General features: G+C 36.9%; 1 protein-coding gene across 4 annotated transcripts in view; it reads left to right on the forward strand.

Moving 5' to 3' along the window:
• The window catches only part of LOC140156749 (uncharacterized), a 93,437-nt gene that overhangs the window by 65,856 nt on the left and 738 nt on the right, over positions 1 to 26,843 (forward strand). For all 4 annotated transcript variants that reach the window (XM_072179704.1, XM_072179703.1, XM_072179706.1 and 1 more), the window contains 15 exons: positions 361 to 418; positions 1,306 to 1,495; positions 2,196 to 3,525; positions 5,155 to 5,224; positions 8,295 to 8,526; positions 9,471 to 9,537; positions 12,994 to 13,433; positions 14,956 to 15,116; positions 16,992 to 17,147; positions 18,231 to 18,357; positions 19,025 to 19,111; positions 20,874 to 20,969; positions 21,263 to 21,444; positions 22,696 to 22,938; positions 26,324 to 26,511. In XM_072179704.1, coding sequence (XP_072035805.1) covers positions 361 to 418; positions 1,306 to 1,495; positions 2,196 to 3,525; positions 5,155 to 5,224; positions 8,295 to 8,526; positions 9,471 to 9,537; positions 12,994 to 13,433; positions 14,956 to 15,116; positions 16,992 to 17,147; positions 18,231 to 18,357; positions 19,025 to 19,111; positions 20,874 to 20,969; positions 21,263 to 21,444; positions 22,696 to 22,938; positions 26,324 to 26,511 — 3,627 coding nt within the window. The remainder of the gene's footprint in view (positions 1 to 360; positions 419 to 1,305; positions 1,496 to 2,195; positions 3,526 to 5,154; positions 5,225 to 8,294; positions 8,527 to 9,470; positions 9,538 to 12,993; positions 13,434 to 14,955; positions 15,117 to 16,991; positions 17,148 to 18,230; positions 18,358 to 19,024; positions 19,112 to 20,873; positions 20,970 to 21,262; positions 21,445 to 22,695; positions 22,939 to 26,323; positions 26,512 to 26,843) is intronic.

Below are 26,843 nucleotides of genomic sequence, written 5' to 3' on the forward strand. Positions count from 1 at the left end.
ACAAAAGTGCAAAAATGAGAAGCAAAAGTAAGACCATGCTGTGCATTAGAAAAATAATATTATATGAGAATTTTAACCAGTGAAAAATGGTTCAAATAGTTGTATAAACAGCAGTTTTCACTGCAAAAGAAGCATTTTTTTTTCTTCAAGTATAGGGTTATGGAAGGTGTGGTATGACTAGCATGTTGATGGTTATGCAATTTGAGTATCTTCCCTCCCCTGGTGTTTGTTAAGATCTTATATTATTGCATGTGTTTGAAAGTTCATTTGTGCACATTCTCTCCAGGTGTGTAATTGAATTTGCTTTGATTTCTCACATCTAGTCTTGAAAATTAACTTTGTCTCTGTTATTTCTCGCAGATGAGTTGGACAATGGGCCTCCTCCACACAGTCCTCTCAAGGCAACAACATCAATCAGGTACAGTAGGGAATTTTTATCACTGAAAGTCAATTCGCTGTTGAAGTGATGTAATAATCGAATTAACTACCATAGCACTATGAATATAATTGAATATGAATAGATCACCTTGCACTACAAGCAGGTTGCACTCATCAGTTGTGTATGTCTGTAATTATAGATTGTAAAGATATTAATTGTGCAGGTGCGAGTGATCAGCATTTCTTTGACATCTGTGGTTCAATGCATAGGTACAGTGTGAATGTTGTAGTGCAAGGTGATCTATTCAAAAATTGTATTCATCTATTGCTAAGGTACCGGTAGTTAATCCTGTTACATCATCACTTCGAACACAAATAATTTAACAGATTCATTTAATGATGTTGGTCAAAGAGTACAAACATGTACCGTAGAATACCAGTCTGCAAAATATTACAATAGATTGGTCTTACAATAATACATGTTTGTATGCTGTTTGTATAGCTGCCTATATCAGTAGAGTTGCTCAAACTGACAATAATGTTTTTGTGGAGGGTGTCTGCCTTTTATCTCTTTCGTCAAAAAAAACCTCATTTAGAGACATATATGCTTGTAGACGGAATTCATGTCCTTCATGGACCTTGAACGTTTGAAATTGAGAAATCCTATAGTAGATACGTGTTATCTGTATTCTCAAACTATCCTTTACAAATGGTATACTCTATGTGCCTCATAACCATGTTAGAGTTACTAGTTTCACCAACATTTTTAATGAGAAATGCAGAGATATTCTTTCCTTATATGTCTGTGCATCAAGTTTACAAAGAATGTGTAACATTTTAAACGAGTATGATCAATTGTTCGGTGATAGATTCTTAATATTGTAAATATTAAATAAATCGATTACAATTTTGTTCCTTTTGATGCAGCCGTCGACGAAGACAAGCCATACGTAAGAGTACAACTAACAGTCGTAGAGGCATAAAGAGCCAACAGCCTCAAAGTTTTGATGCAGGTGATACAAGAAGTGCCATAAGAAATCGCTTTCCCTTAAGGCATACTGACTCAGCACCAGGACTAAGGAAAAGACAGGAAGATGACCCAGTTTCTATGACAACAGTAAGTTTTAGGCAATGTGTGTCGTTCAAACCATATTTCCTAACATTTTAGTATCATGAGTTTGGTGTCCCTAAGGTATAATGCTCCTAATTTGCTGTATCTTGTGTAATAATCACATGTTTACACAAAAATGTGAAATGAAGGTCATGTTGGGATGGGTATATGGGGGGGGGGGGTGTTTGGGAGTGTATTTTTGGTGTCAATCAGGGTTGTAGCTAGAGAATTTTTAGTGACGGATGGTATTTGAGGGAATTTTGTGTGAAATTGACAATTGTATTGAAAATTGCCTAAATTTGGCCAAATTTGCCCGCCGTAGCTACATCCCTGGTGTCAATTGAGGACATGTTTGTGGTGACGACCGTCCTTATGTGTGTTATGTTCCCCCTTCAGGTTACTATAAAAGGTCCAGAATTAGCCATAGTGTCAGTGGCATAGCGTGGGCCATCACATTGGGGGCGGGGCACCAACCATGATTGGGGGGCACCAGGTGTGATGGGGGGGGCACAAGCCGTTCGATTGTGGGGGCATGTGCCCCCTGTGCCCCTATGACGCTATGCCACTGCATAGTGTGACAGGGGTGTCCTCAGTCATTTAGTGAAACTTTAGTTGTTGGAGTTCTTGATATTTTATGTTGAAGCTTATGACTAGCACACAGAGCAATCAACTATTTACTGACATCATTTCTAATTGTACTTAACAGGGCAATAAAGCACCAGCTCCAAGCAAAGAAGATGAGTACGATGAGGTAGCTACCCTCCGAAGAGAACTCCTTCAAGAATCAAGAATGCTTCAAGAAGTTAATGAACGGCTAGCTAGAACTGATATCAACTCGCCCGATGAGGAATTTACAGAAATTAGAGTTTCTGAAGATTTACCATGGAGACGGACTAAACCAAGAAGAACACGAGATATGAAGAGTAAATCTTCGTTTGAATACTTTGAGCCACTGTGTTTAGGATCAAAGAAAGTGGAAAGGGCTGAAAAGGAAGTGGATGTTGCTACCGCTGTTGATGCGGAAAGAACTAAGCAACATCCACCAGATTTGATTCAAGATGCAATAAACAATGATGCAGCAGACATTGTAACAAGTAATAAAGTCAAGAGGTCATCACATAGTTATGTTAATGTGGATGCTAACGGATCAATTGATGGAGTAGACTCTGGCAATGTAACGGGTGATGTATCAGGTGATGTATCAGGTGATACATTGTATGATGATGTCACACTGGCAGGAACGTCAATAAGCTCTATTAACACGCAGGAGAACATACCAGTAACGACTCCAGCAACTTCAGAGGATAAGAAACGAAGCAGACAATCTCTAGGCAACTCAGTAGCATCAGAGTCATCTACAGCAAGTTACATTGATATTGAAGAAGAGATTCTATCCAAAAGAAGCATTCCAGGGAATCCATGTGTGTCCAGACAGAGCACAAAAGAGGAAGTTATCATTCAACCCAAAGAGGATGATTACGACTTGCTTGCCAATACCGCCACCACTCAGGAGGACGATTATGACTTGCTCGCTAATACCACCACGACTCAGGAGGATGAATATGATTTGTTAGCCAATGTAGAAAGTCAAGATACATCGACCACTAATGAGCAATTTGGATCCGATGATGATGCTGCCATTGAGAAATCATCATCATCCTCTTGCAAAGACAGTGGTGAGGATTCTGACACAATTTATGCCAACCTCACCGATGAACCTCCCACTCCAAACCGGGATGTTACTCTTGAGGAGGATGTATATTTTGATCAAGGTATTCTGCGAGAGAGCAGACCATCATCAACATACACCACCTATGACTCTGCACTTCATCTCAAGTTTGGTGTAGACCCTGATTGTCCTGAGGTGTATGGACAATACGATGGGAGACCAGATAGCACAGCTTCTAAGAACAGTTATCTTAGTTTACTTGAAGATTTTCAGACAATGGATCGTGATCATGCATCTTATTACATATCTGATGATAGAGTGGGTAGTACATTGTCCGGTTTTGGTGATCTGGATGGTTCCTCTAGTGGTAAGTAGTAGCAGACACTGGAGACATCACAGGGGACATGGGGGGGGCACTTCAGCTTCCCCATCCCTAGTCACAACTAAACAAAATATTGAAAATTCAAATAATTTTGGAAATTCTTTTGAATAATAGGTATAATTTGATCATTTTGTCCTGCCTCCACTCCTGAATTTATTTTCCCAGTTGACAAGGCTACATTCCCCTGGGTTACCTTTATGGTGGTAAGTTGATCCGCATAATACCTCTAGAGGTAAGTAGCAGGTTACAGGGCTAGATTCCTCTGGGTTTACCTTTATGATGGTAACTTCTCTGGATAATACATTTAGTGGTAATAACTAGTAGGTCACTAGTCTAAATTCCTCTGAGTTACCTTTATGGTGACAAGTTGATCTGGATAATGCCTCTAGTGGTAAGTAGTAGGCTACAGGGATAGATTCCTCTGGGTTACCTTTATGATGATAAGTTCGGTGGTACATTGTCATTCCTGTGGGTTACATTGGATGATAAGTTGGGTGGTACACTTGCAAGTTTTGGTGATTCGTATGATGCCTCTAGCGGTAAGTAGCAGGTTGTTAAAATCATATTAACCAGAGTGTACCTGGGGAACACTCAGTACCACAGTATATATAATACAGTCCATGATATAATTCCTTTGTTGGAAACTGAGTGAAGGGAGAGGAACTTGTTGTTTTCTGCTGTATGAGCCAATTGCCAATTTCCCCCCAGTTACTATGTCCACCATCGCATGAAAGTGCAACACCTTACATTGTGAAGTAGATCCCATGCATGTAAACAATCCACATTCCAATTGCATGAATGCTGATTGAGAGTATTGTACATCAACGTTCAGTGTCAAGGAATGAATTCATATCTCATTGTATGTTTTTTGAAACAACTGATTATTAAGTTTAAGTAAATGCATTGTTTGATATTGCCTGCTTTGATACAAGATTGTTTCATGTGTATTGGGTCAGGTTTTTTAAAGATTGGGAATTGTTCAGAAGGATAATTGAAAGATTTTTGTAAAAATGGAGAAGTGCATTTTATGGGAAATAAGTACGGAAGTGAACAAAGCAGGTTAATAACATGTATCTGTAATGGACTATTCCAGTTGAAATCCATACACCCCCTGTGGAAGATATGATCTCCCACACAGGGTGTGTGGATATCATGTATAGATACCATTCAGGTAACACATTGTATGGAATGTCGATATCAACTGGAAGAGCCAAATAGGTATAGGTGTCGTTACAGTTATGAGCTTCCTATAAAGAAATGTCAGCTTACAAAGAATATCAAATTTTAATACCAAGATCTGTTGGAAAAAGGAGAATTTTTTCAAACAATAATCCAGTTTTGTCAATGAATAATTGATTTTGACCAAATGTTACCATTTCTAGAACAGCTAAAATCCAGGCTATTTCAAGTTAAAACATTTCAGATAAAAAGCTGTTTAATATCTGTCTTAGATTGATTAATCTTTGACATTCTATCAATAGCTGGAATTTGATGTTCATCCAAGACAAGTTCTGGATTACAACATATGTCAGATTTAGTGTTCAATTTTAGCAATGACCAATCTTGTCACAAATATAGTTACTATAATCATGCTTTTGCTCCTTAATTTCCCAGATCGTGACCAGCCTTCGCCAATTCCCGATAGGCATATCTCCGACAGACCAGATGTTATTCCTGGCACAGAGTAAGTATTAAAAATGTGTAGGAATAGAGTCAAGTGTGCTATATATGAACCAATACCAACCAATCTGCATATTTTGAAATGTACACATGGTCATGAAAAGGTTTGGTTTTTTTTTCAAGAAAAAGAGGAAGATATTGAAAGTATACAAAAATCCTGAATAGGGACATTTTATATACAGTCTTGCTTTTGGTAGGTAAATCATTAATTTCATGTTTCTTTGCTGAGTGTATTTACAAGTCTTGACAAAAAAAGTCTTGCTAAAAAGGAGTAATATTAACATCAAGATTGTTAACATCAAGATTGTTTGGAGAGCTTTGGGACCAGGGGTAGGAACATGAGGGAGAAGGGAACATTAGGCTATTCCAGTTCAAATCCATATACCCCTATGGAAGATATGCCTTAATCTTCCACACAGGGAGTGTGAATTTCAAATGGGGTTACTTGGATGAGTGATTCCATTTGAAATCTACACCACTGAGATTAAGGTCACATCTTCCATAGGAGGTGTATGGCTTTTAACTGGAATAGCTCATAGAAGTGGGATTAATAATGAGTTCTTAAAAGTTGTGTTAGACACACAGAACTGGGTTTCTTGCATTATTTATTTTAAAAGACATGAGTAACCATTATGCTGTAAAAAGAAAAAACTGTATAACTTGCTTTTGCTTGCTTTCAAATCACTGTTATGTCCCATTTTTGTGGAAATACAATTTTGCCAAGCCCCAAATTCATCATTTAATTCTTGTTTTCTGGAGGTTAAACACATATAAATATTTGATCAAATTTGATTTCATGAATTTGACTGCTTGGAAAAATTTAGTTGTGAAATGAAGTTGATTTAGGGCTCATATTGAAATTCCCTTACACAGGAAGGTGTGCGCCATCCTGCAGCTTTCCTGTGCTAGCCTTCTTTTGTTAAAATCCTGGGCAGGGTGTATCACTGATGCATATAATCCATCCGTTTTATGACCGAGCTTTCCTGAGGCGCGTTTTAGCGAGGGAATCCTGCCTTCTTTCTGTGTGAAAACGTGGTAGGGTATTTCAATATGAGCCTTACAGGTTTGCACTCTTGGCAACTAATCTCCGAAAAGTCCCATTAATGCTGTGAACTTAACTGAATCAAAAACATTGCGTTAATCTATTCATAGCTATTTATAATTATCTTTAGATCACATATTAACTATTGACTTCACACACAACAGGTGCGAGGAAATACAACATTGTTAAAATGCAATTAATTGTTAATGTTTTCCTGAATACATGTTAGATACATGTTGGATTTAACTGAAATCCAACATGGAGGTCATTATGTAAACATTAAGTTTACTGAAATGTCAATGTGCCATTTCCCATCATTAGGCAATCCAGTAGTGACAGTCCCTAATTAATTGATGAATATATTCCGTTAATGAGGTACAGGGTTAATTAAAAGAGGGCGGTGTTGAATTGACGCAATGTTTATAGTTGTCGTGGGTGAGGACAGTTGCAAGGTTGAGTCATGTTTAATCGAGATTGCCATTACGAAGGACACTTTTTGACAATGGTCCAACATTATAATGACTTTTGTTGCAAGCTAAAGTACACTAACTGGGGTACTATATTTTGATAATTAAAAGATTACACTTCACGCCAATACTTGCTTATGTGTGTACCCGTTAAATCAGTTAAAAATCAGTCAACATTATAGGGTGAAAAATCATACCACATCACATGTTCATTGAATGCATTGTCCCCGGCCATTGTCGCCACTGTGTGATTGGCTGTGGTATTTTTGTTTATTGTATGGGGATATTATTGTGAACTACTTCTGGGATTTCATATTAGCTGCTGAAAAAGGTCTACAGGTCTTTGGGGGAGATTGGAGATGGATCTGTATAGGTCAGAATATAGATAGACCCGATTGCCACCTGTGTAGCATTTACTATGTAATTCAGTGTGCCAGCCACATCTAATCCTGATAGTATAGGGTGGAAACTTTCCAACAAGGAAGTGGCCACAGCTGGCCGGACAGTTGGTCAATTTATATATATGATTGAATAAAAGATGGTCAAATGAGATTGACAATGCAGATGGTGCTATGGAACAGCTTGCATCAATTGGGACAATTGTTTTGTATCAAAATTCAGGAATATGACTGTGAGAGCTCAGGTAGTTTGTACGAAATCAAATTCATCCATTGAAACTGCCTTAACCAGTAAGCTATACTTAAGTCTGTACATTCATCGTTGTTCAAGTGGAGAACTATAAAACAAAAGTAGAAAAAAAATCCAATTTGTTCTACACTTACTTTTTAAAGTTGAAAAAAAAGTAAAGAATATAATATTGGCATTCACCCATTGCACGGTTCCACCATATGCATCGAGAGCCTCGATCTGGCAGCATGCATGAATGGGAATTGAACCAGTCATATAACATTGCGTAAAGTTACGTAATACTTCCTTTCATGTCTATTGCCATGTCAAGGCTCTCCCCGCATATGGCGGAACCGTGCAATAGGCGAATAGCCAACCATCCTGACAGTTTCTAAATCTGTACCAAATAGAAGTGACAGGCTTTGTATCCTGTACATACCAAAAGCAGTGTGCGTAAATCCGGGTTACTTTTACGCACAAATAAAAAACAAACAATTCCTACTTATTTTATGCCGATTACTATAGATTAGCAATATGATTGATTCAGCAATGATTGTAGGAAGCCTTGAATTATATTAAGCAAATACAAATATCTCAAGAAATTTGATGCTTTTCCATGTGTCATTCATTTTTTTTGATTATATTTTGAGATTAAACACTTTGCAACAGTTGCTTGAAGTGGGCCCCTTTGATATTTATAGAGATTACTTGCCAATTCTATTGTGAAGGCTAATTTTTGTTCTGTTAATTTCCGTTATACAAACTAACATCACATGAGTGCCTTTGAATATGGACGAGGTGTCCATTTTTCACAGAGTGATACACACTGTTAAATCATGCATGCCGATACCATTTTCGCTCACAAGATGGCGGCCACAATTCAAAATGGCCGCCATTTTTCAACGCCTAATGCGTTCTTGTCATGATTTACTTGCTAGTGTCAGCATAAATGCCAGTGCCTACCAAGATGTACAACTGTTACAAAGCGACATACCATGTGTAGCAATAGATCCGCCTGTCCCGGATGAGTACCGACATCTACCTGTAAACAAAGCATCTCCTGTGCTACAGAGGAAAGACAGAAATGATAACGGTGACCTGAGGAGGTTAATGTCTCCAGATAAGCCAGTTCTACCACCGAGGATAGAGATTGACAAACCTGTAAAGAAGGTAAGAAGACAAATCTACACATGCATAGTTATGGAAAACATTTTGTTCTTGAAATTGTTCATTATATAGGTAAAATATCTATTTCTTGATCATGAGAGCATGTTCCTTCTGCGTACTGCTGCGTCAACATACTTTTTGTAGAATAACATGACTGCGCGACCTACTTGACTGAACCTTGACCTTGCCTAGTGATAACAGTATTCCCAGAAACTGTGCTTGCTTGCTCCATAGCGTGTGGTCTTTACATAGTACGCTTGACTCAAATATCTGTGCGTACCCAAGTTGGCTCTCATGATTGAGAATTAGATATTTTACGTATGGTATCAACTAAGTTTGCTTGACTCATGCATAATGTAATGATGAATGGGAAAGTAATGATACAAAAACATATTGGAAAGGAATACACACTTCAGCTTTTTGTAATCAGTTAAGGCCTGATGCCGGGCCTGGTGCATTAATGATTATTGAATCATGGGAGAGGCAAAGTTTTTTGGCATGTCGATAGGGGGAAATATTTTTTTGGCATATCGATAGGGGCAAATAATTTTTTGGCATATCGATAGGGGCAAATAATTTTTGTTAGGTTGAAGGGGGAGAGGCAAGCAATTTTGGCAGACCATTTTGAGAATTCCCCAGCCCCCAGTACTATTAATTATTGCATAGCCTTTAAGTTGAATGAAAAATTTGGACCATCCAGTTTTTTCACAGCAGAAATATGACTTTGAAGTGATTTTTATAGCACTGAATAGATTCATCAGGTTTGTAGATATACAGTAAGGAAAATTTCATTAGAACAAAACCAAATATTTTAATAGCAATTGAATTGAATTGATACTAACCTGTATAATATCACACATAATAATCTCTGTCTTGGGTCACCATCTGAGTTTGATTTGATTCCATAACTCTACTTGATTGATAATTTCCTTATTTAATTCCTCAAGGGTCTAGTCAGCAGCCTACAGGCCAGTGAAGCTATCTACAGGCAGCGCTCTAAATTTGTCAATAAAGGTGAGCAATATGACGACTTTAAACTGGAAATTTATATCTACAATGTGTTTTTATGTATAATGATAAGTGCTATATGGATACAGGGGTTTGGGCTGTTCCGGTTGAAATCCATACACCCCTACCGTAAAAACTTGATAGTTACTATCAAGCACTTTTGAAAACATGAAATGTGTACCAAAGTCCGGCGCTTTACTAACTGAGCTAATGGGGTTCAGACACAAATTTACAGGTTTACTTGTTCATATTTAACTATTTGTATCAATGATTTGCTCAAAACCCTTTGTGTTTGCATGTTTTAAAAGCACTCAATAGTAAGTACATATGCTAACTATCAAGTTTTTACGGTATATCATTTATATGAAAGACATGACCTTAATGTCCCACACAGGGGGTGTAGATTTAAAATGGAGTGTGAAAGATTTAAGGACATGTCTTCCATAGGACATGTCTTCTATAAGGGGTGTATGGATTTCAATTGGAATAGCCAAATAGGGGACATGGGAAGTGACTTCCACCAATGGGGGACGTAACCTGGATTCATTTGAGGAATTGGTTATTTTGAAGTTTGTGGACCTTTGGTACTAACAAATTCAACAATCATAAAGTACCATTAAGTACCAGATTGGCAAATTTGTAGATTTTTTGTGTAGAACTTTTAAACTGTAAAAAAAAAAGAAGTACAGAACTGTTAAGAAAATGAAAACTTAATGCCGCTTAAATACATCACTATATAATTTCATTAAATAAATTGTGACCTGACCTGAATTGAGAGCAAACCTAGGAGATTTTGATTGTGAAATGTTTATTATAGCCTATGTATAGGCCTATCTGTAATGGCAGTGATTGAAAACAATAGTAAGTAAAGCAAAAAAATAAAAATGATATAAGATATGACTCGACTCAGCAGTAACTGCAAAACAATGATTACACATTTGATCATGTCAAATTGAATTAATTAACAAGAATGAATAATGTGGCAGTTGATAAATTTGCCAAAGGTTTTATCCAATCATGTCATAAAATTGTGAAAAAACAGTTGAGTATTCCAAGATATATTTGATATTTATAGGTATATGTAAGGCCATATAAAATTTATTTTTGGTTCTTGCCCCTGGAGTTTTTTCTGGAGTTTATCCATATTTTTGTTCTTTTTCAATTTTGAAGTATAAATTTTGTTTGTTAAGATCCAGTAATTCATTATGATGATGACGAAAGTAATTGTGCAATTTTGATCAGTTTTATAAAATGTTGTTCAGTATTTAACCCTCAGAACCTTGATATAAAACCCCTCATTGTTTTACAAGAATGCATTGAAAAAGAATCATAACTGCTAGCAATGCCAATTGTGACATGATCAAGGGGAATGAGTCACACATCAGCAAATTTCAATTAAAACTTTTTTACATCATTTGGCACTTTACAAATGCTACATTTTGATGCAAACACATCAAAATCGAACATCTAGTTATGAGCAATTTATCAATGGCTGAAAACAATATAAAACAAAAGAATTTGAACACAGTTTTTGCCAATATCTCAAAAACAATATTAGCAACATCTGACTCATTTTCCATTTCAAACATTCCAAAATAAACCCCAGGAAATGCCCACTTTCGTCAATTCATGAAAATACTCCAGACGAGAACTAGAAAAATATTTTATACGGCCTATAAGCTACCTTCTATTAAGAAAAACCAAAGAGATTGGGATAGGATAATTGTGACGATAACATAGCTATGGCGAATTCGCCAGTCCACTTGATTCAGGTCACTGCAGATGGGTAAGCTTAACACATCAAATTGTGCAATAGTTCTTGTTATTTGACCAAGAAAGAAATGTTAATTTCCACTCAATTTAAACAAAAGCCCTTAACACCTATTCCTGGTTTGGCTTTGTAAGCTTACCTAAAGTGGTTTATAATGTCTGACAGTCTGTAATGGTTTAAAGAAACAAATACTGTTTGAAGGCCAATCATAGTTGTAGATTAAATGCATGGGTGAATTTGGCTTGAAAATGTAAAGTAATAACAAAATAGCTCCCTCATGTTGATTTCCCCTTTAGATCGGCCTATCATTATGTTTGAGCTGTTCTTCCTGTTCTTAAAAAACATTTTTTATAAAGTATATGATAAAATCTCCTCTGATAACAGCAGCTATTAGGTATTCTCATTTCCTTAATTGGTTAAATCCTAAAATAAGGTGTTTTTGTCTTTTTAAATTTTTTTATTGAGTAGCATTATAACTGGAACAGTTGTCTTATTGGGACTCCACGCCCTTGGCAAAAAGCCCAAATTTAAGCTCCTAAGTAGACAACACAATTTCAAATTCTGGTTACAAGTTGGGCTCCTAAGCTACTATTCAGGCAACACGTCCACCATTCAAATTGTGGGAATGTAACCTAAAAAAAAATCATAGATAACATAGTTTGGGTGATAAATTGCTAACCTTCTCAACACTTCTGTGAACTTCGTTCTGGTGACCATGAGCTAGAAAAACTGCATTGTGTCGATAATAATCCTTTTTAAGCTATAACAAGGAAAAAATGATATATAATGGGTATTGATATCATTGTTAATGTTAGCTTTTGTACAAATCACACATTCAGACATTCACATACACACACACGCACGCACGCACATGACAAGGATCATGTGGATGTTAAGCTATACACCTTATTCTGTAGGACACCATGTACATAATATATGTAAACATGATATTTGTAATTATCATGTCAGTAAAGGTAAGAGTGACATATTTAAAGAAACCTTTTGTTATGTAACTGTTTGTATCAGGCCTGCAGCCAGTGTGTATGGGGTGGGGGTTTATAAAGTTGACCTTTTGCAAATTTTTCCTTCAAAAAAGGGTGAAATTCAAGGGTATTTTTTACAGAAAAAAGTGGACTTTTTCAGATTGGCATGGAGGTGTATGGCACCCCAGTTGCTACTGCTTTTGTTTGTATAGTGTGTGGGGATGTATTTAGAAAAGTGTTTACTCTATCAGATATAATGGTGTGTGTTTCACTAGTCTCACTGTATAATCTTGATGTCAGCTTTCCCACAGGAAAGTGAATCCATACACCCCCTATATGGAAGACATACCCTTTATCACCCACACCGAGAGTGTGAATTTCAAATGGGGTTATATTATATGAATGGATAACTCAATTTGAAATGTACACTCCTTGTGTGGGAGATTAAGGTCAAGTCTTTCACAGTGGGTATATGGATTTCAACTGGAATAGCCCATTATCATTTTCCTATAACATATCAGGAAACAAGAATCTATTATTTACAAATATATTAAAATATATTTGTAAATAATAGTACTAAATAATTGTGATCATGCTAGGTCACTACAGGGTCAAAAAGGTCAAAGGTCCTTCCCTTTTGCTTCATCTATGCTCTACAATTCTAGTGAACGACTCTTTTGAAACATTTCTATATTTTATCATTTACAGAGCCACTATTCCAAATATACCAAGCCACTCAAAGACTAAGCGACCCGTATGCCCGTCCTAAATCAACCGCTCTTGGAGATGCTCCCAAATCACCACCCCCAAGACTACCAAGGAACCTCCCCTCCCCTTGCTCACCTCCCCCTCCTCCTCCAACAAGCACCCCTCCTTCACTCAGACGTGGACAGAACGGCAACGTGTTACCAATAGAGTCTGTGTACTCTGAACCTGAAATAAGGATATCTGTGATATCAGTGGAAGATGATGTGGTTGAGGATATAAAAATTGAGCCGGTGACAGCAGTGGTTGAGGAAGCATCAGCTGTTCGGAAAGTGTCGGTGACATCGTCTGTGCTTCATCGGTCATATTGGTGTGAGCTACGAGAAGTGGTCAAGAGTGGTGTCCTACAGGAGATGAGTGATGAGGAAAAGAAGTTACAAGAGGTTAGTAATAATGATGGTATACTTTGATCAGCTCGTAATCGGCAGGAATTGTTAGGCTTTTACCATTACGCCGAAAAGAAGACCCACGTTAAGAGTGATATAGTTGACCTGTCTGGTCTATATTGTGTGTGTTAAATAAAGTAGAAAAAGTATAGGACTTCAATTAATAATTTATGATGCTTCTGGGGAGATGTCATAGGACAATTCTCAAAATAAGATATTAATCCGCGATGTTATAAGGCCCGCCAATTATGAACTGATCAAACGATATTTTGATAAATCAAGTTGAATTATACCATGATCACTCAGGTATGAGCATACTGCTTAAAATAGGTGATGGGCTTATATGTACCAGATGCTTATTGCTGCCACCTTCAGAGGTACACTGCTGCCTATTTAATTGAGTACCTGTGTGGGTATTTAAGTGTACCTGTGTGGTGTGTGGGTACTCTAGAGTACCTGTGTGGATACTCTAGAGGAATACATTGTACCTGTGTGGGTACTCTAAGAGGAGTAACTGTGTGGGTACTCTAGAGGAGTGCCTGTGTGGTACTCTAGAGTGCACACATAGGAATCACATGGTCAGTTCACACACTTGTACTAAATCGGTACTGCACTGGTACTAGTGCAGCCACAAAGTAGCTACGCAGCAGTGTATCTTTGGGGTTATATTAACAATAAGAATCTGGTAATGTACCTTTAAAATTCAGTTTGTAAGTTCTACAAACAGAAGTAACTTAACTATGATCTCCCACAAACTATTGGGTGCAGTTTCAAATTATGAGCATTCGCTAAAGTACTGGCACATGAAATGGCTGCCTCTGTGCATTGGCTACTAGTCTGCACTAGATCAAAAGCTTAACCCCCAATGAGCACTACCTGCCGATATAACATTGCCACTGATTGGTCAATTACATGATATCTTCACTTTAATCACCAATCTGAATTGAGATTTGCAAATAATTCACCCCAGATTTTTTGTGTGGTGAAGTTATTCTAACAATGTTGCTGATTGGTCCAATTGATAATGAAAACTTCTTTTTGGCCAATCGGCAGGTAGTTCTCATGGGGTTAATAATCCTCATTTATTAAATGATCAAACATAAGGAATTTTAATAAAATTTCTATTGGCCTTAACTTCGGGGACTGCTCTATAATCCAAGGCTTCTATAATCTGAAGGTTCTTTAGTCCGAAGGTTCGCTAGTCCGAACATGTGTTCATAACATTCACTAGTCCAAATTTTAAAAGAGGTTCTCTAGTCCGAAAAAAAAACCCTTTATTAAATTCGGACTGTAGAACCTCTTTTTATATTCGGACTGGGGAACCTTTTATAAAATTCGAACTAAAGAACCTTCGAAATAAAGAACCGTCGGAATAAAGAACCTTCGTACTAAAGAACCGTCGGAATAAAGAACCGTCGGACTATAGAGGTTCCACCTTAACTTCTAGGGTACTGGTAATAAAATATTTAGATATATACTTACCAACTGTTTAATTATTTCTGTTTTCTTTTCCTTGCAGGCAATGTTTGAATTGATCACCTCTGAAGCATCCTATCTCAGGAGTCTGAACCTGGTCATATCTCATTTCATGGATTCACCATTACTGAAAAGTCAGATGCGAACCACAGACCACCATACACTCTTTTCAAATATCAGATCAGTACGAGATGCCAGTGAGAAGTAAGTTGTGTCTTTAAATTGAATTAGGCCAAAAAAAAAAATTGTTGTGTTGCCCTCCCAAGCCTAAAATCTGGTAGTACACCAGGCCGGATTTGTTTTGTTTTTTTGTTTTTTTTTAAGCAACTCAACCATTTGATACCTACTATTTCACAGTAACGTGAGTGAAGAGAGGCATATGCTTAATATTGGCTGTATTTTCTACCCAATGTTGAATATTTTATTGAAGTAAATAATAATATTAAGGCCCTTCACAATTAATTCTTAGTTTACTATTTAAAGATTTTAAAATAGGCATGAGGTAACTTAATCATTAGTTATTTTTTACTTATTATTTTCTTCATTTTGAAACAAGTGGTCACAGCCCAATATCAACATGAACATCCTGCATGGTACATTTTGGCACTGCAGATCATATTGCAATTATGGTTGATTTTATACATTGATAATTAATAATATGTGTTATTTGTTTGTTCAGGATTCATGATTTAAGTATGAAAGTAGCAAATTAATGTAACAAAAATGTCATTTAACAGAGAAAATGACAGAGAAAATCAAATAATTAAATATTTTGCAATTTTTGATGCGGGTGGGAAATAGGAAACTCAAAATCAATTGTGAAGGGCCTAAACATCCATGTTGTTGGGATTCAATGAGTCAGTCCTACTATCCAATTAAAGTGCTGGCTTGGGGCACAATCTTTTTAGTGAACGTTATGGATCTGGGAATAGGCTTGGGGGTACATGTATGATAAAAAAAAATCATTTGTTAAAAAAAATTATTTAAAAAAAAAAAAAAATTGAAATTTTTTTTTTTTTGTTGAAAAAACCAAAAAACCCCCTGGCCCAGATTTTCGCGATTTTGACCCGGCCGCGGAGGGCAACACAACATTTTTTTTTTTTTTGGCCTTACGATGGGTTAGGGGGTGTGTGTGCATGGAAGTAGCATTTATTTACTCATCCATATGTATATGTATCATGTTTTGTTGAACATCTTTAGTTCAAAAAGTTATGGCCAATTCAGTTATAAGGAATGAAGGCTATTGAAGAACAGTGAAGTGGTCTTATACTTTCCTCAAGCATTTTGAAAGATCAGTTTATAATCTTCTTAGGCTTCTGAACCAGGGGCTAGCAGGGTCCCAGCCCCTCAATGATTTCGGTGCAGGGGCATGAATACCCTTCAGCCCCCCTAATAATTCCAAGTGAAGTAAAAAAACTGTGATCAGATACCTGAAAAATTACTGTTTGGACCTATTTTTTGCCAAATTTTCTGATCGAGGGAAACCCTCAGAACTTGCTTTTGTCATCTCCTCAATGCTAAAAAACTTCTGAAGCCACTGATCTGTTTTTAAACATTGCTGTCACCTCATCTATTCACCAATCACATTGTCATCTCAAAACGTGATTCTACCCGCAAAGTGTGCTTTCGCCTGTCAAACATGTGCTTTAGTTGCTGCGCATGCTTTGCAAAAGCCTTCTGGTGCGTTGCTAGAAAAGCGCGAGAAACAGAAATGCACTTTTTGCGCATGCTTTTGCAGGGATGACCTTGTTTTGGTAGCAAGATGGCAGATTTGTGCAAAGGGTGAATTATAGTCTGTATATCTTTCTCAAGTCAGTAATTTAGATATTGTTTTTATTATATCTCAAAATGAATATATAAAAGTATACATTTTCAGAAAGGAAATGATGCAAGGAATCTAACTTGCATAACAGATTCCTGCAAAAATTAACTGTTTTTGAGAAAATCTCAAAATTTGATTTTACTTTACTGACTCAAGGAAGGTACACAGATTATAATAACATCTTGTTGCATAATGTGAAATAGTCTCCTCTTTCTCAAATATTGACCAATCTGTAATGAACATCTTTTCCCTCACAGGTTACTTCTAGAGCTAGAGAAGAGGCAAGAAGAAAGCGTCCTCATCATGAATGTGTGTGATATTCTTCTTAGACATCTGGAAAGTGACAATTTCAATTGCTATGCTATATATTGTGCCAATAATCAGTACCAACTCCGCACATTGGATAGAGTCAAGTAAGTGGTTTGTTTGTCTGTTTGTTTGTTTTTCTGAAGTTCTAAACAAGTACGATAATTGGTGTAAATGTATGCTGTCTAAATGTATCAATTTACAAATACAGTGAAAATGAAGGATTGATTTGGTAACTTATGATAGATATTTTGGATTTTTTGCTTAACAAAACCAAGCAAATTTTTACTCACTACAATTTTTTGTCCATCGCATTGGAGGATTTCATCAGATATTCCTGATATGGTCATCTGATCTACTCTCTCGGGCAACTGGTTTCTGGTATTCCTTATTCTCTTTTTCGGATTTCAAAAGTGGATCGTATATGTGACTTAGAAAGTATGTGCCCTAATCTCTGTTCATGGCCATGTGCCTCTTCTCATTTCCATTGCTTCTCACAGCTCTCTGGACCTTTTGTCAAATACAAAATAGTGTAGTGAGTAAACATTCACTTGGTTTTGTCAAATCTAAAATGTTTATTAGTAGCAAACCTGATAAATCTATTCAAATAAAGTATGATGGATTTCATGATAATGGGCTAAAATGTACACTACCCCAGTGGAAGATTTTGGAAATATCTTCCAAAGGGGGCATATGAATTTCAAATGGAATAACCACATTGGAAAGCTTCATTTGAATTTCATACACCCTCTGAGAAAGATTTATCCTGAATCTTCCACTGAGGGAGGGTGAGTTTCAAATGGAACTGCTAATGTGTTCATTCCATTTGAAATTCATACTACCCTGTGGAAGATACTTTAAAAATCGTCCACATGGGGTGTGTGGAATTTAATGCTCTCCGTGCTAGCCATGCGCTTCAACGAAAAAAGTTGAAGTTTTGAAATATTGTCTCAAAATATCAAGAGCTATCTTAAGAACTACTGAACCAATCCTAGGCATGTTTGTACTCATTTTAATGCATTTTTCATGCTGATTCCAAATATGGTCATGAAAATTTACAATTCTGAAATTTTTGAGTTTAAAAATTTTTTTTGGAAACTTGTCATCTGCAGTCGACACCCGCGTGGAAAGAGTTAAATAGAATAGCCCAATATGTTTGTGTGACGCTTGAATGTTATTTGTTATTGCAGGAAGAAAGCTGGGTTTGCCAATGCTTTGCATACATTAGAGAGTGACCCTGAATGCCAACATCTTGATATCCAGTCCTTCCTTATGCTACCATTCCAGAGAATTACTAGGTTACCTCTTTTGGTCTCAGTAAGTATATCTCTCACTTTTCTAATTCTCTTTATAGTTACAAGATGCAAGTTTTTTTGTTGTTTTAGTTAATGATCTTTTGTGGATGTATAATAGATTTTTTGAGATCAATGCAAAAATTAATCTAAATGTTGTAAAGTGCAGTTTAACACAAGGGAAGTGATGAAAACTGAAATGAATATGGTTCTACTCACAGCCGTTAACAGGTGATTCTACTTCTGACTTGCTTTTGAACAAGAATGAGTGATTGATATATATAGGTCCTGGAAGTGTCATGGCTATGAATGTTGAACATAAAATTTGAAGAATATGTATTATATTCAAGTGTATGATAGTGAATGTATTAGGGCTCATATTGAAATACCCTACCACGTTTTCACACAGAAAGAAGGCAGGATTCCCCTAAGCTAAGCTGCTACGCCTCAGGAAAGCTCGGTCATAAAAGCGGACGGATTATATGCATCAGTGATACACCCTCTCCAGGATTTTAACAAAAGAAGGCTAGCACAGGAAAGCTGCAGGATGGCGCACACCTTCCTGTGTAAGGGAATTTCAATATGAGCCCTTATCAATTTTTGATAACGTGGAAATGCATCTTAAATTTGCATGACTTTAATACCGGACACTTTTAATAAAACTATTATCATCACATGTTTGATCTTTTCAGGCCATTTTGGAGCGTATTCAAAGGCTAAGGCCCCAGGGTAGTGAGGATGAATACATAGCAACATCAGCATTTGCTGCAGCACGCTTGGTAAGTCATACAACTATATGTGACATGATCAAGGGGAATGAGTCACATGTCTGCAATTTTCAATTTGAAGTTTTTTACACCATTTTCATTTTACAAATGCTACATTTTGATGTAAACCCCGTCAAAATTGGACATCTCATAAGGGAGTTATGAGCAATTTATCAATGGCTGAAAACAATATAAAACAAAAGAATTTGAACACTGTTTTTGCCAATATCTCAAAAACAATGTTAGCGACATCCGACTCATTCCCCTTGATCATGTCACATATTATGTCACTGGCGTATGGTAAAAGGTGACTGGAGGGGGCCACGGCCCCACTTTTGTCAGTCAATCAGGGGAATACTCCCATTTGGGAGAAAATTATTAGGTTACCAATTACAGCAACCGAAGCGAGGCAAAAGTTTTTGAGCAGTCGGAGGGATCGAGAGATGTGGCCCCACTTTTAAAAACCTGAAATTCAGCAGCATATGTATGACACTATGAAACCAAGATAAGTCATTTTTGCATTACCTCACCACTTACAGAATCTTAGCTCACCCAAGGAAATATTTGTCACTAACTTTTAATTTCATACCCTGCCACAACCAAATTTGACCATTCAATTTCTTAGACAGTTATATAACTGTAGTTTCTTGATATTATGAAGTAATGCCAGAAATTTAAGTGAACCAACATAATGAGGTTCAAATACAGTATATTGGCTATATTTAGACTACCTTGAGACCATTTTGAAAAATGCTATACTTCCTGATGTAACTGATATTGTGACTAAAGGTACATTCATTCTTTGATGCCTTGACTGTGTCAAAGTGACATATCTGGTATGATAATGTTGTTATTAGCATAGGTCATAAGTGGTCAACAGCATTATTATACCAGGCAATTAACTTTTAGCTTAATACCTGTGTAGTTCAACACCTGTAATTCAAACAGGTAGCCTTAGCCAACCAGGTCACAGAAGGCTAATGATTTGCTGATCAGAGCACAAAAAATCATTGTCACAATCCTTTTATATAAGCCAAATGTGCAGTCATAAGATGCTGAATTTGTTCTTCTTGACTTCAATCAGGACTCATATTGCTATTTGCATACTTGGTATATGAAGAGCTTGTTTCCAAACCATGTAAAGTTCACAACCACATGTTTCTCATTTACTTGTGTGATACTATCACAATTACTTTAACAAGTTTAACATTAGCAACAATGAGTTGTACCATCAACAAGCCATTATTTACCACAACATTGCTGCTTAACAATATGCAGACTATTGTTCTCATTTGGAAAACAAAGGCCTCACATAGTAGGCCCTATTGTTACTGTACATCCATCCATTGTTTGCTTTGTAATGGTGCTTCCAACTGAAATTACTATACTATACGCACATGTAAATCAGAAACATGTGTCTGTGGACTTAACATGGTTTGAAAACAAGCTCTTCATATAATGCATTTGGCAAAGCACTGTGCTGGAAAAATCTGATGTGACTGTAATCTACATACCAGTGTAGCTGATTCTGGGTGTAGTAGTTGCTCTAGATATAGGCTGGTTAGGGTACTGCACCTGAAAAGCTGCATTCCTGAATTATGCTATGGTTTATTTGGCACCTTGTCCTGCTATGATAAGATATTTCTGTAAAATTTAACCAACTCTGTTTAAAAATCAAGAAAAAATACAAGTTTGTGATCATCTTCACAGTACCGTGCCCATGTTAAGATGCAAATGCAATCAATTCTGATTATTTTATTTTGTCTTGCTTTAGATGGCCAAGAAGTGTGATGAAGAAACTACCAAGATGGAAAGGATAGAGGAAGTGACACTTCTTGCCAGGCAGATGGGTTACAGGGAGGGGGTTAAGGTAAGTACAATAAGTAGACTTTGATTTAAGTAAAGAGTATTTCATTTATGAAAACCAAAACTTATAGAAAGTTACTATTTTCTTGCTGACAGTTTTCGTCAGTGAACCACTTACTTTTACAAAGCTTGTTGTTGTGACGATCCAACAGCTGATGACTGGCAGGAAGTTATGTCACTTGTGGTAGTTGGTTGTAGAACTACGGCAACTAAAAATAACCTTTGCTTAATTGGAAATATATGTATCTGTTTCCTGAAACATTATCAATATATATTATACTTTTTCATTTGCCATAGAAAATGGACATTTCGCAGCATACCACAATTGTCAAGCGAGGGCATCTGTCAATGGTTACCATGGATAGTGGTCGTCTGGGAGGAGCCAAGAGGAAGATCAAAAAGACTAAACTGGTTGCTAAGAGTGTCTACATACTTGTGTTTAAAGATAAGGTTGTTGTTGCCAAAGAAAAATCTAAAGGGTGAGTAAACGGTTGTGAGTATTTTTGCTTACATATGTTCAAGAGCCACTTTTTTATGTACGATTTAAGTATCACAGTAAGGCAAAAAAAAAAAGTTGTTTGTTTGCCCTCCACCGCCCGCTCCTCAGATTAAGGCCTGACCAATATTTTATTTTAGTAAAATTCATTTTTTTTTTTCAGATTTGGAGTATCTCTGGACCTAGCTAGAGCTAAATACTAAGATCTTTCATGGTTGAAAATTAAAAAAGCCCCACAAAAACATTTTGTGTCTTCAATATGCAAAGTTATAACTTGTGTTCATGTCATAGTCTATTATTTTTAGTGACTTCAAAATACATTGGATTTGAAATCATTAAAAGACTATGACATGAACACAAATTATAACTTTAACTGCATATTAAAGAATCAAAATGTTGTTGTTTTTAAATCACCATGAATGATTGTAGCATTTAGCTCTAGGAATGCGCCAAATCCGAAAAAAAAAATTATAAAAAAAAAAATCCGCCCGCCGCACCTCTTTCAAAGCTGTGGAGGACAAACAAACAATTATTTTTTTGGGCCTAATTCTGTGAATCAATGTTTTAGTGAAAAGCTGCATGTTGGTCTTACATCACTTTGAATTCCTAAACTTGAGTGAAAGATCAACAATTAGATTCTGAATTTGTTACTGCTTAAAGCTTTAATGTATGATTTCAATCAAATTATAATTTTGTTATTTTTGACTCCCAAAGATGAACCAACTTCATATTATAAGATTGTACATTATGGCTTTAAACCAGTGTCTTAGCTAGCCACCAGTCATCCCGTAAACGAGGAGTTTGCTCCTTGGACGGGCAAAATTAACGCATTTGACAAATACTACATTATAATTGTAGGTGTTGAGAAAGGCTATTGACCTTTTTAGTAGACTAGATTTGCAAAACAAGGCTATAGCATCATTTGAACTCTTTAAACTCCCATTGGGCTACAGAAGTCTGGTAGTTATTTTAAAGGTCAAATAATGATGAGCAGTCTTATTCAAATGGTAGGCGACCATCAATTTCTAACTAAGACCCTGCTTTAGACTGACTTGATTTCACTTAATTGTGATATTTTTTGTATGAAACTTTTATTGTACATGTTTTAAAACTATTTTTTCATTTCCTTTGAAAAAATAGGACCATTGAAGAAAAACAAGTAAGTTTTCCATAGAAGACAACATGTCATTATTGGACATAATACTGATAGTTTTGATTTTGTGTTTTATCGTAGATTTAACGTTGATAAAGACAAGGAACATGAGAGATCATACAAGGAGAACAAAGAGAGGCCAAGACGTTTTGAAGTCATCGATTGGTGTCAACGTAACCTTGTAAATGTACAAATTATTGATGACAAATCCAAGAACAAACTTCCCGAGGGTATACCGCCATCTTGTAACTACATCTTTGTGTTGACTTTTATTCAAAACCAGCAGAAGAAGCAAATGACATATATATTGTCTGCAGCATCTGAGTAAGTAATTTTATTGGTTGCAGTATGCGGTCTGTTATTGCAAAGGTCTGTTGTTCCTAATTCCCTGAGGGTCCTTGGGAGAGGGAGTTGGCGCAGCAGTTATTCCCTCGCCTTGCACCACTAAGGTCCCGGGTTCAAGCCCTAGCGCAGCCCAAGGACTCATGTGCACTTGGTTTATCCCGATTCCATGCTCGCTCTCGCAGGTTTTCTCCGGGATCTCCGGTTTCCTTCTGCTTTAAAAAAATCGGTGATTAGTTGTTTTGTTATCAAAAACTTCCTTCACTCAGTGGAATTTGGGGAACTGCACAGATAATTGGTGGATGTTACAATCTAAGTGCGGATAGGTTTGTGCCAGTCCCGCTGCACAATGCCTAGTTGATGCGATCTGATTATGATGATTCACCATGGCAGTGAAATTACAGTGCTTTGAACACTCCGAGATCTGTGATAAGGTGCTATATAAAAAATACCGACATTTATTTTATTTATTTACTTATCATTACAAAAGGGAAATAAGGTCCACTATGGTAGTTTTAAATTTTTAACTAGAATTGAAGGTATAGGAAATTGTATATTTTGAATAGCAGACCATCAGAATAACAGACCTTTAGGAATATCAAACCTTTGGAATAGCGGGGTTGAACCCCTTTTGCCGACTCAAGCATGTTTCTCTACAGTAACTGCACTACCCTTATTGCTATTCAAACAGATTCTGTGTTAATCTGCATTATTTTAAGAGGGATTAGACTAGAGGTTCCCAACCAGTGAGTAAATGGGATTACAAGCTCAAAACTTGGGGTCATCAATAATAAGGACATATGACATGGGGTTACAAGGGAACTGACTTTCAAGAAATGGGGTCTCATTCAAATAAAAAAAAAGTTGGTAACCCCTGGATTAAACATTCACTCAGTCGGGTTGATGTCACACAAAAGAGAATAGAGACCTTGCGAAATGAAGTTAGAAACCACAAACGTCTAGAGGATTATAGAGGATTATGTATTCAAAATCACTCTGCCATTAAAGCCGCTTGAAGTTAAAGTTAACGCGAGAATCTATAGTGTGCCGTAAATTATGATGAAATACGTCATAATTTAGAACAATAGTTTGCCTATTTCCTCATAGACTACATAATTACCACTTATGTATTATCCAGTTAATAGACCAATTATTGGAAATCTAATTTGGTTGGGTAAAAACATGCTACATGTTGCTGAAAATTATTGATTGAATTAGATCAAAATAATTTTTGTTCCAAACGTCACACTTGATATATAATTTTGTGTGTGCTCATGGCGTACACCAAATCAGCTTATGGAACCAAGTTTTAGCTTGACTTCAACGCCAAGGGGATTAAGTTCCGTAAAATGGTCTGGTTTTACTTGAGCCAGCAGTATACGATACTTCTGGAAGAGTAAAGCAGGTGCATAACATTTTTATATATAACATGTCATAGGTTGTGCCTGGTAAGAGAGGGGGTAGGGAGGAGGAGAGTGAGGGCATTGGAAGTGGACAGGGAGGTGCTTTGCTGGTAGCCAAGGGGGGGGGGCTCCCCCGTGGGACATCTTGTCTTCCTTCTTGACCCTTCCCTTTTGGGTGCTATTTTACGCTTTTAGGCCCTTTTCTGCCATTTTAAGCCCATTTTTGTAAAAAACGTTTCCCTTTGAGAATCGGCCCACACCCTCCTAACAGAAAAACCCTGACAAAATCACTGGGGAGGGGGAAACAGGAGTGCGAGTGGGTAATTATAGGAGGGTCAAGATTGAGAGAGCGAGTACAGATAGAGGGGAGAAGGAGGGGAAAATAAGGAGAATGTAGGGAAAGGGAAACAGGAGGGGAAGGGGGAGAGATTCAGAAGGAGGGGAAAGAAATAAAGAATATGTATTTCATTAGGCTTTGCGAAGTAAATTGGAATATGAAATTGACAAAGCTGACGAGCCTTTATTAAATAATATTATATATATAGGCAGTGTCCGAAATAAGGAAAATATGGAGGTTGTCCCGAGGACAACTAAAGCATAAATCCTGCTTGTCCTCAAAACATTTTGGTTGTCCCCAAAATGTGTCATATTTCAGAGGTAAAATATAGTGGTTGTCCAGAGGATAAGTACATATCTCAATATGGTTGTCCCCAATAATTTTTGGACAAGAGGACAAGAGGATAAGTGCTTATTTCGAACACTGTATATAGGCCTATAACTATCGTAAGAATATTAATTGAAACGTATAGGGCCTAGCTAGTTTCAAAATAATATGATAAGGACTAAATAGATTCATCAGGTTTGTTGGTAAACATTATAAATGATTTCATTTGAACAAAACCAAAATGTAACTCACGATTGACGGTTTCGCCTATCATGGTCGATAGGCATCATCAGAATGATGCTTGTTGATCCTTACTTCCGGTTGGACGAATCCAGCGAGTGAACAGTCTAAGTCCGCTATTGCGGACCATGCGGTCCAGCAAAACCATGTCATCAATTGGGACAATGCTAAGATCTTGTGCAAAGAGTGCGATGCAAATACAAGAAGAATCAAAGAATCCATTTGGATCAGGAGAAGAGGCCCGAACGTCATGAACAGAGACGAGGGGGGCCACTTCCTTAGTCACGTGTATGATCCTCTCCTGGCTGATAAAACACCCTCGTCGGCCGGGATTCGTCCAACCGGAAGTAAGGATCAACAAGCATCATTCTGATGATGCCTATCGACCATGATAGGCGAAACCGTCAATCGTGAGTTACATTTTGGTTTTGTTCAAATGAAATCATTTATAATATGATAAGGAGGTTAACGCTGGGTCCCGACATAATCCATGTTGAGTGGTATCGCGAGTTCATTCATGTTTACTCAAACGAAGCTCTTAAGGTAGAGTCTTTTGTCTTGAAGTGGGACTAATAACCACTTGACTAAACAAAAGAGAGACATTTGGATGCAGTTGGTTACAAGCTCTTACACATGCCCTTCTTTTGAACGCACATTGATACACATGTCCCGAGTTTAAGCGACAAGACGCTGTTGTTGCAGTAACCAACCATACATTCGCGTTGGAGTAAATTTGAGCAAGAAATCCAATCGATATTTCTGAAGTTGCCGTTTCAGTTAAAGTAACTTCATTCCGCAAAGTCTCTAATAACACAGAAAAAACAGTGAACACATGTGTTATAGTCTTAGCATGTTTCCCTTTTGACATAGTAGTTGCTGTATGGACACCTGAAATTTTATGCAAAGAGGAAAACATATCCGAATGTCAGACTGCTACAATATGGCACGGTCGGTATCATACCGATCATTATACAAAATATACAATATCACAGAGTATGTACACATGCTTTCAATATACATTTATTTATAACAATACGGTATCACCTATTTCTGTTTCCAGGAGTGAGTTAACGAGATGGGTTGATGCCATCAGCCCCACCCTGGAGGGTCAAGATGGAGAGAGGATCTATGAATCATGGGATTGCCCACAGGTTGTCTGTATAGCACCTTATATGGCTAAGGAGAATGACGAGTTAACACTGCAGCTGAATGACAGGATGGATGTCCTCACCAAGAAACCTGTAGATGGTAAGTTAACATTAATTTTTGACATTTATTGTGCTCAACACAGTAAAAATGCATGATTATGTTCTTTTAGGTACTCTATAATATAATTGGTCTGTGTAAAAAAATTTAAAATTGAAAAACGAGTGAAGTAGCTCACACTTTGCAAAGTGCAAAAAATTATACATATAAAAATAACTACTTTTACAGTGGAAGAGCCAAGGAATTTGAATGGGGAATTATGATCTTGTATAGCACTATGCTAAATGCGGTGCCATATTGGATTGGCAGATATGGGGATCCAAAATAATGTCTCCAATTTGAGAAAGGTGGATATGGAATAATAATTGCCTTAG

Source organism: Amphiura filiformis, chromosome 7 (genome assembly GCF_039555335.1).
Source record: "Amphiura filiformis chromosome 7, Afil_fr2py, whole genome shotgun sequence".
Taxonomy (NCBI): Eukaryota; Metazoa; Echinodermata; class Ophiuroidea; order Amphilepidida; family Amphiuridae; genus Amphiura; species Amphiura filiformis.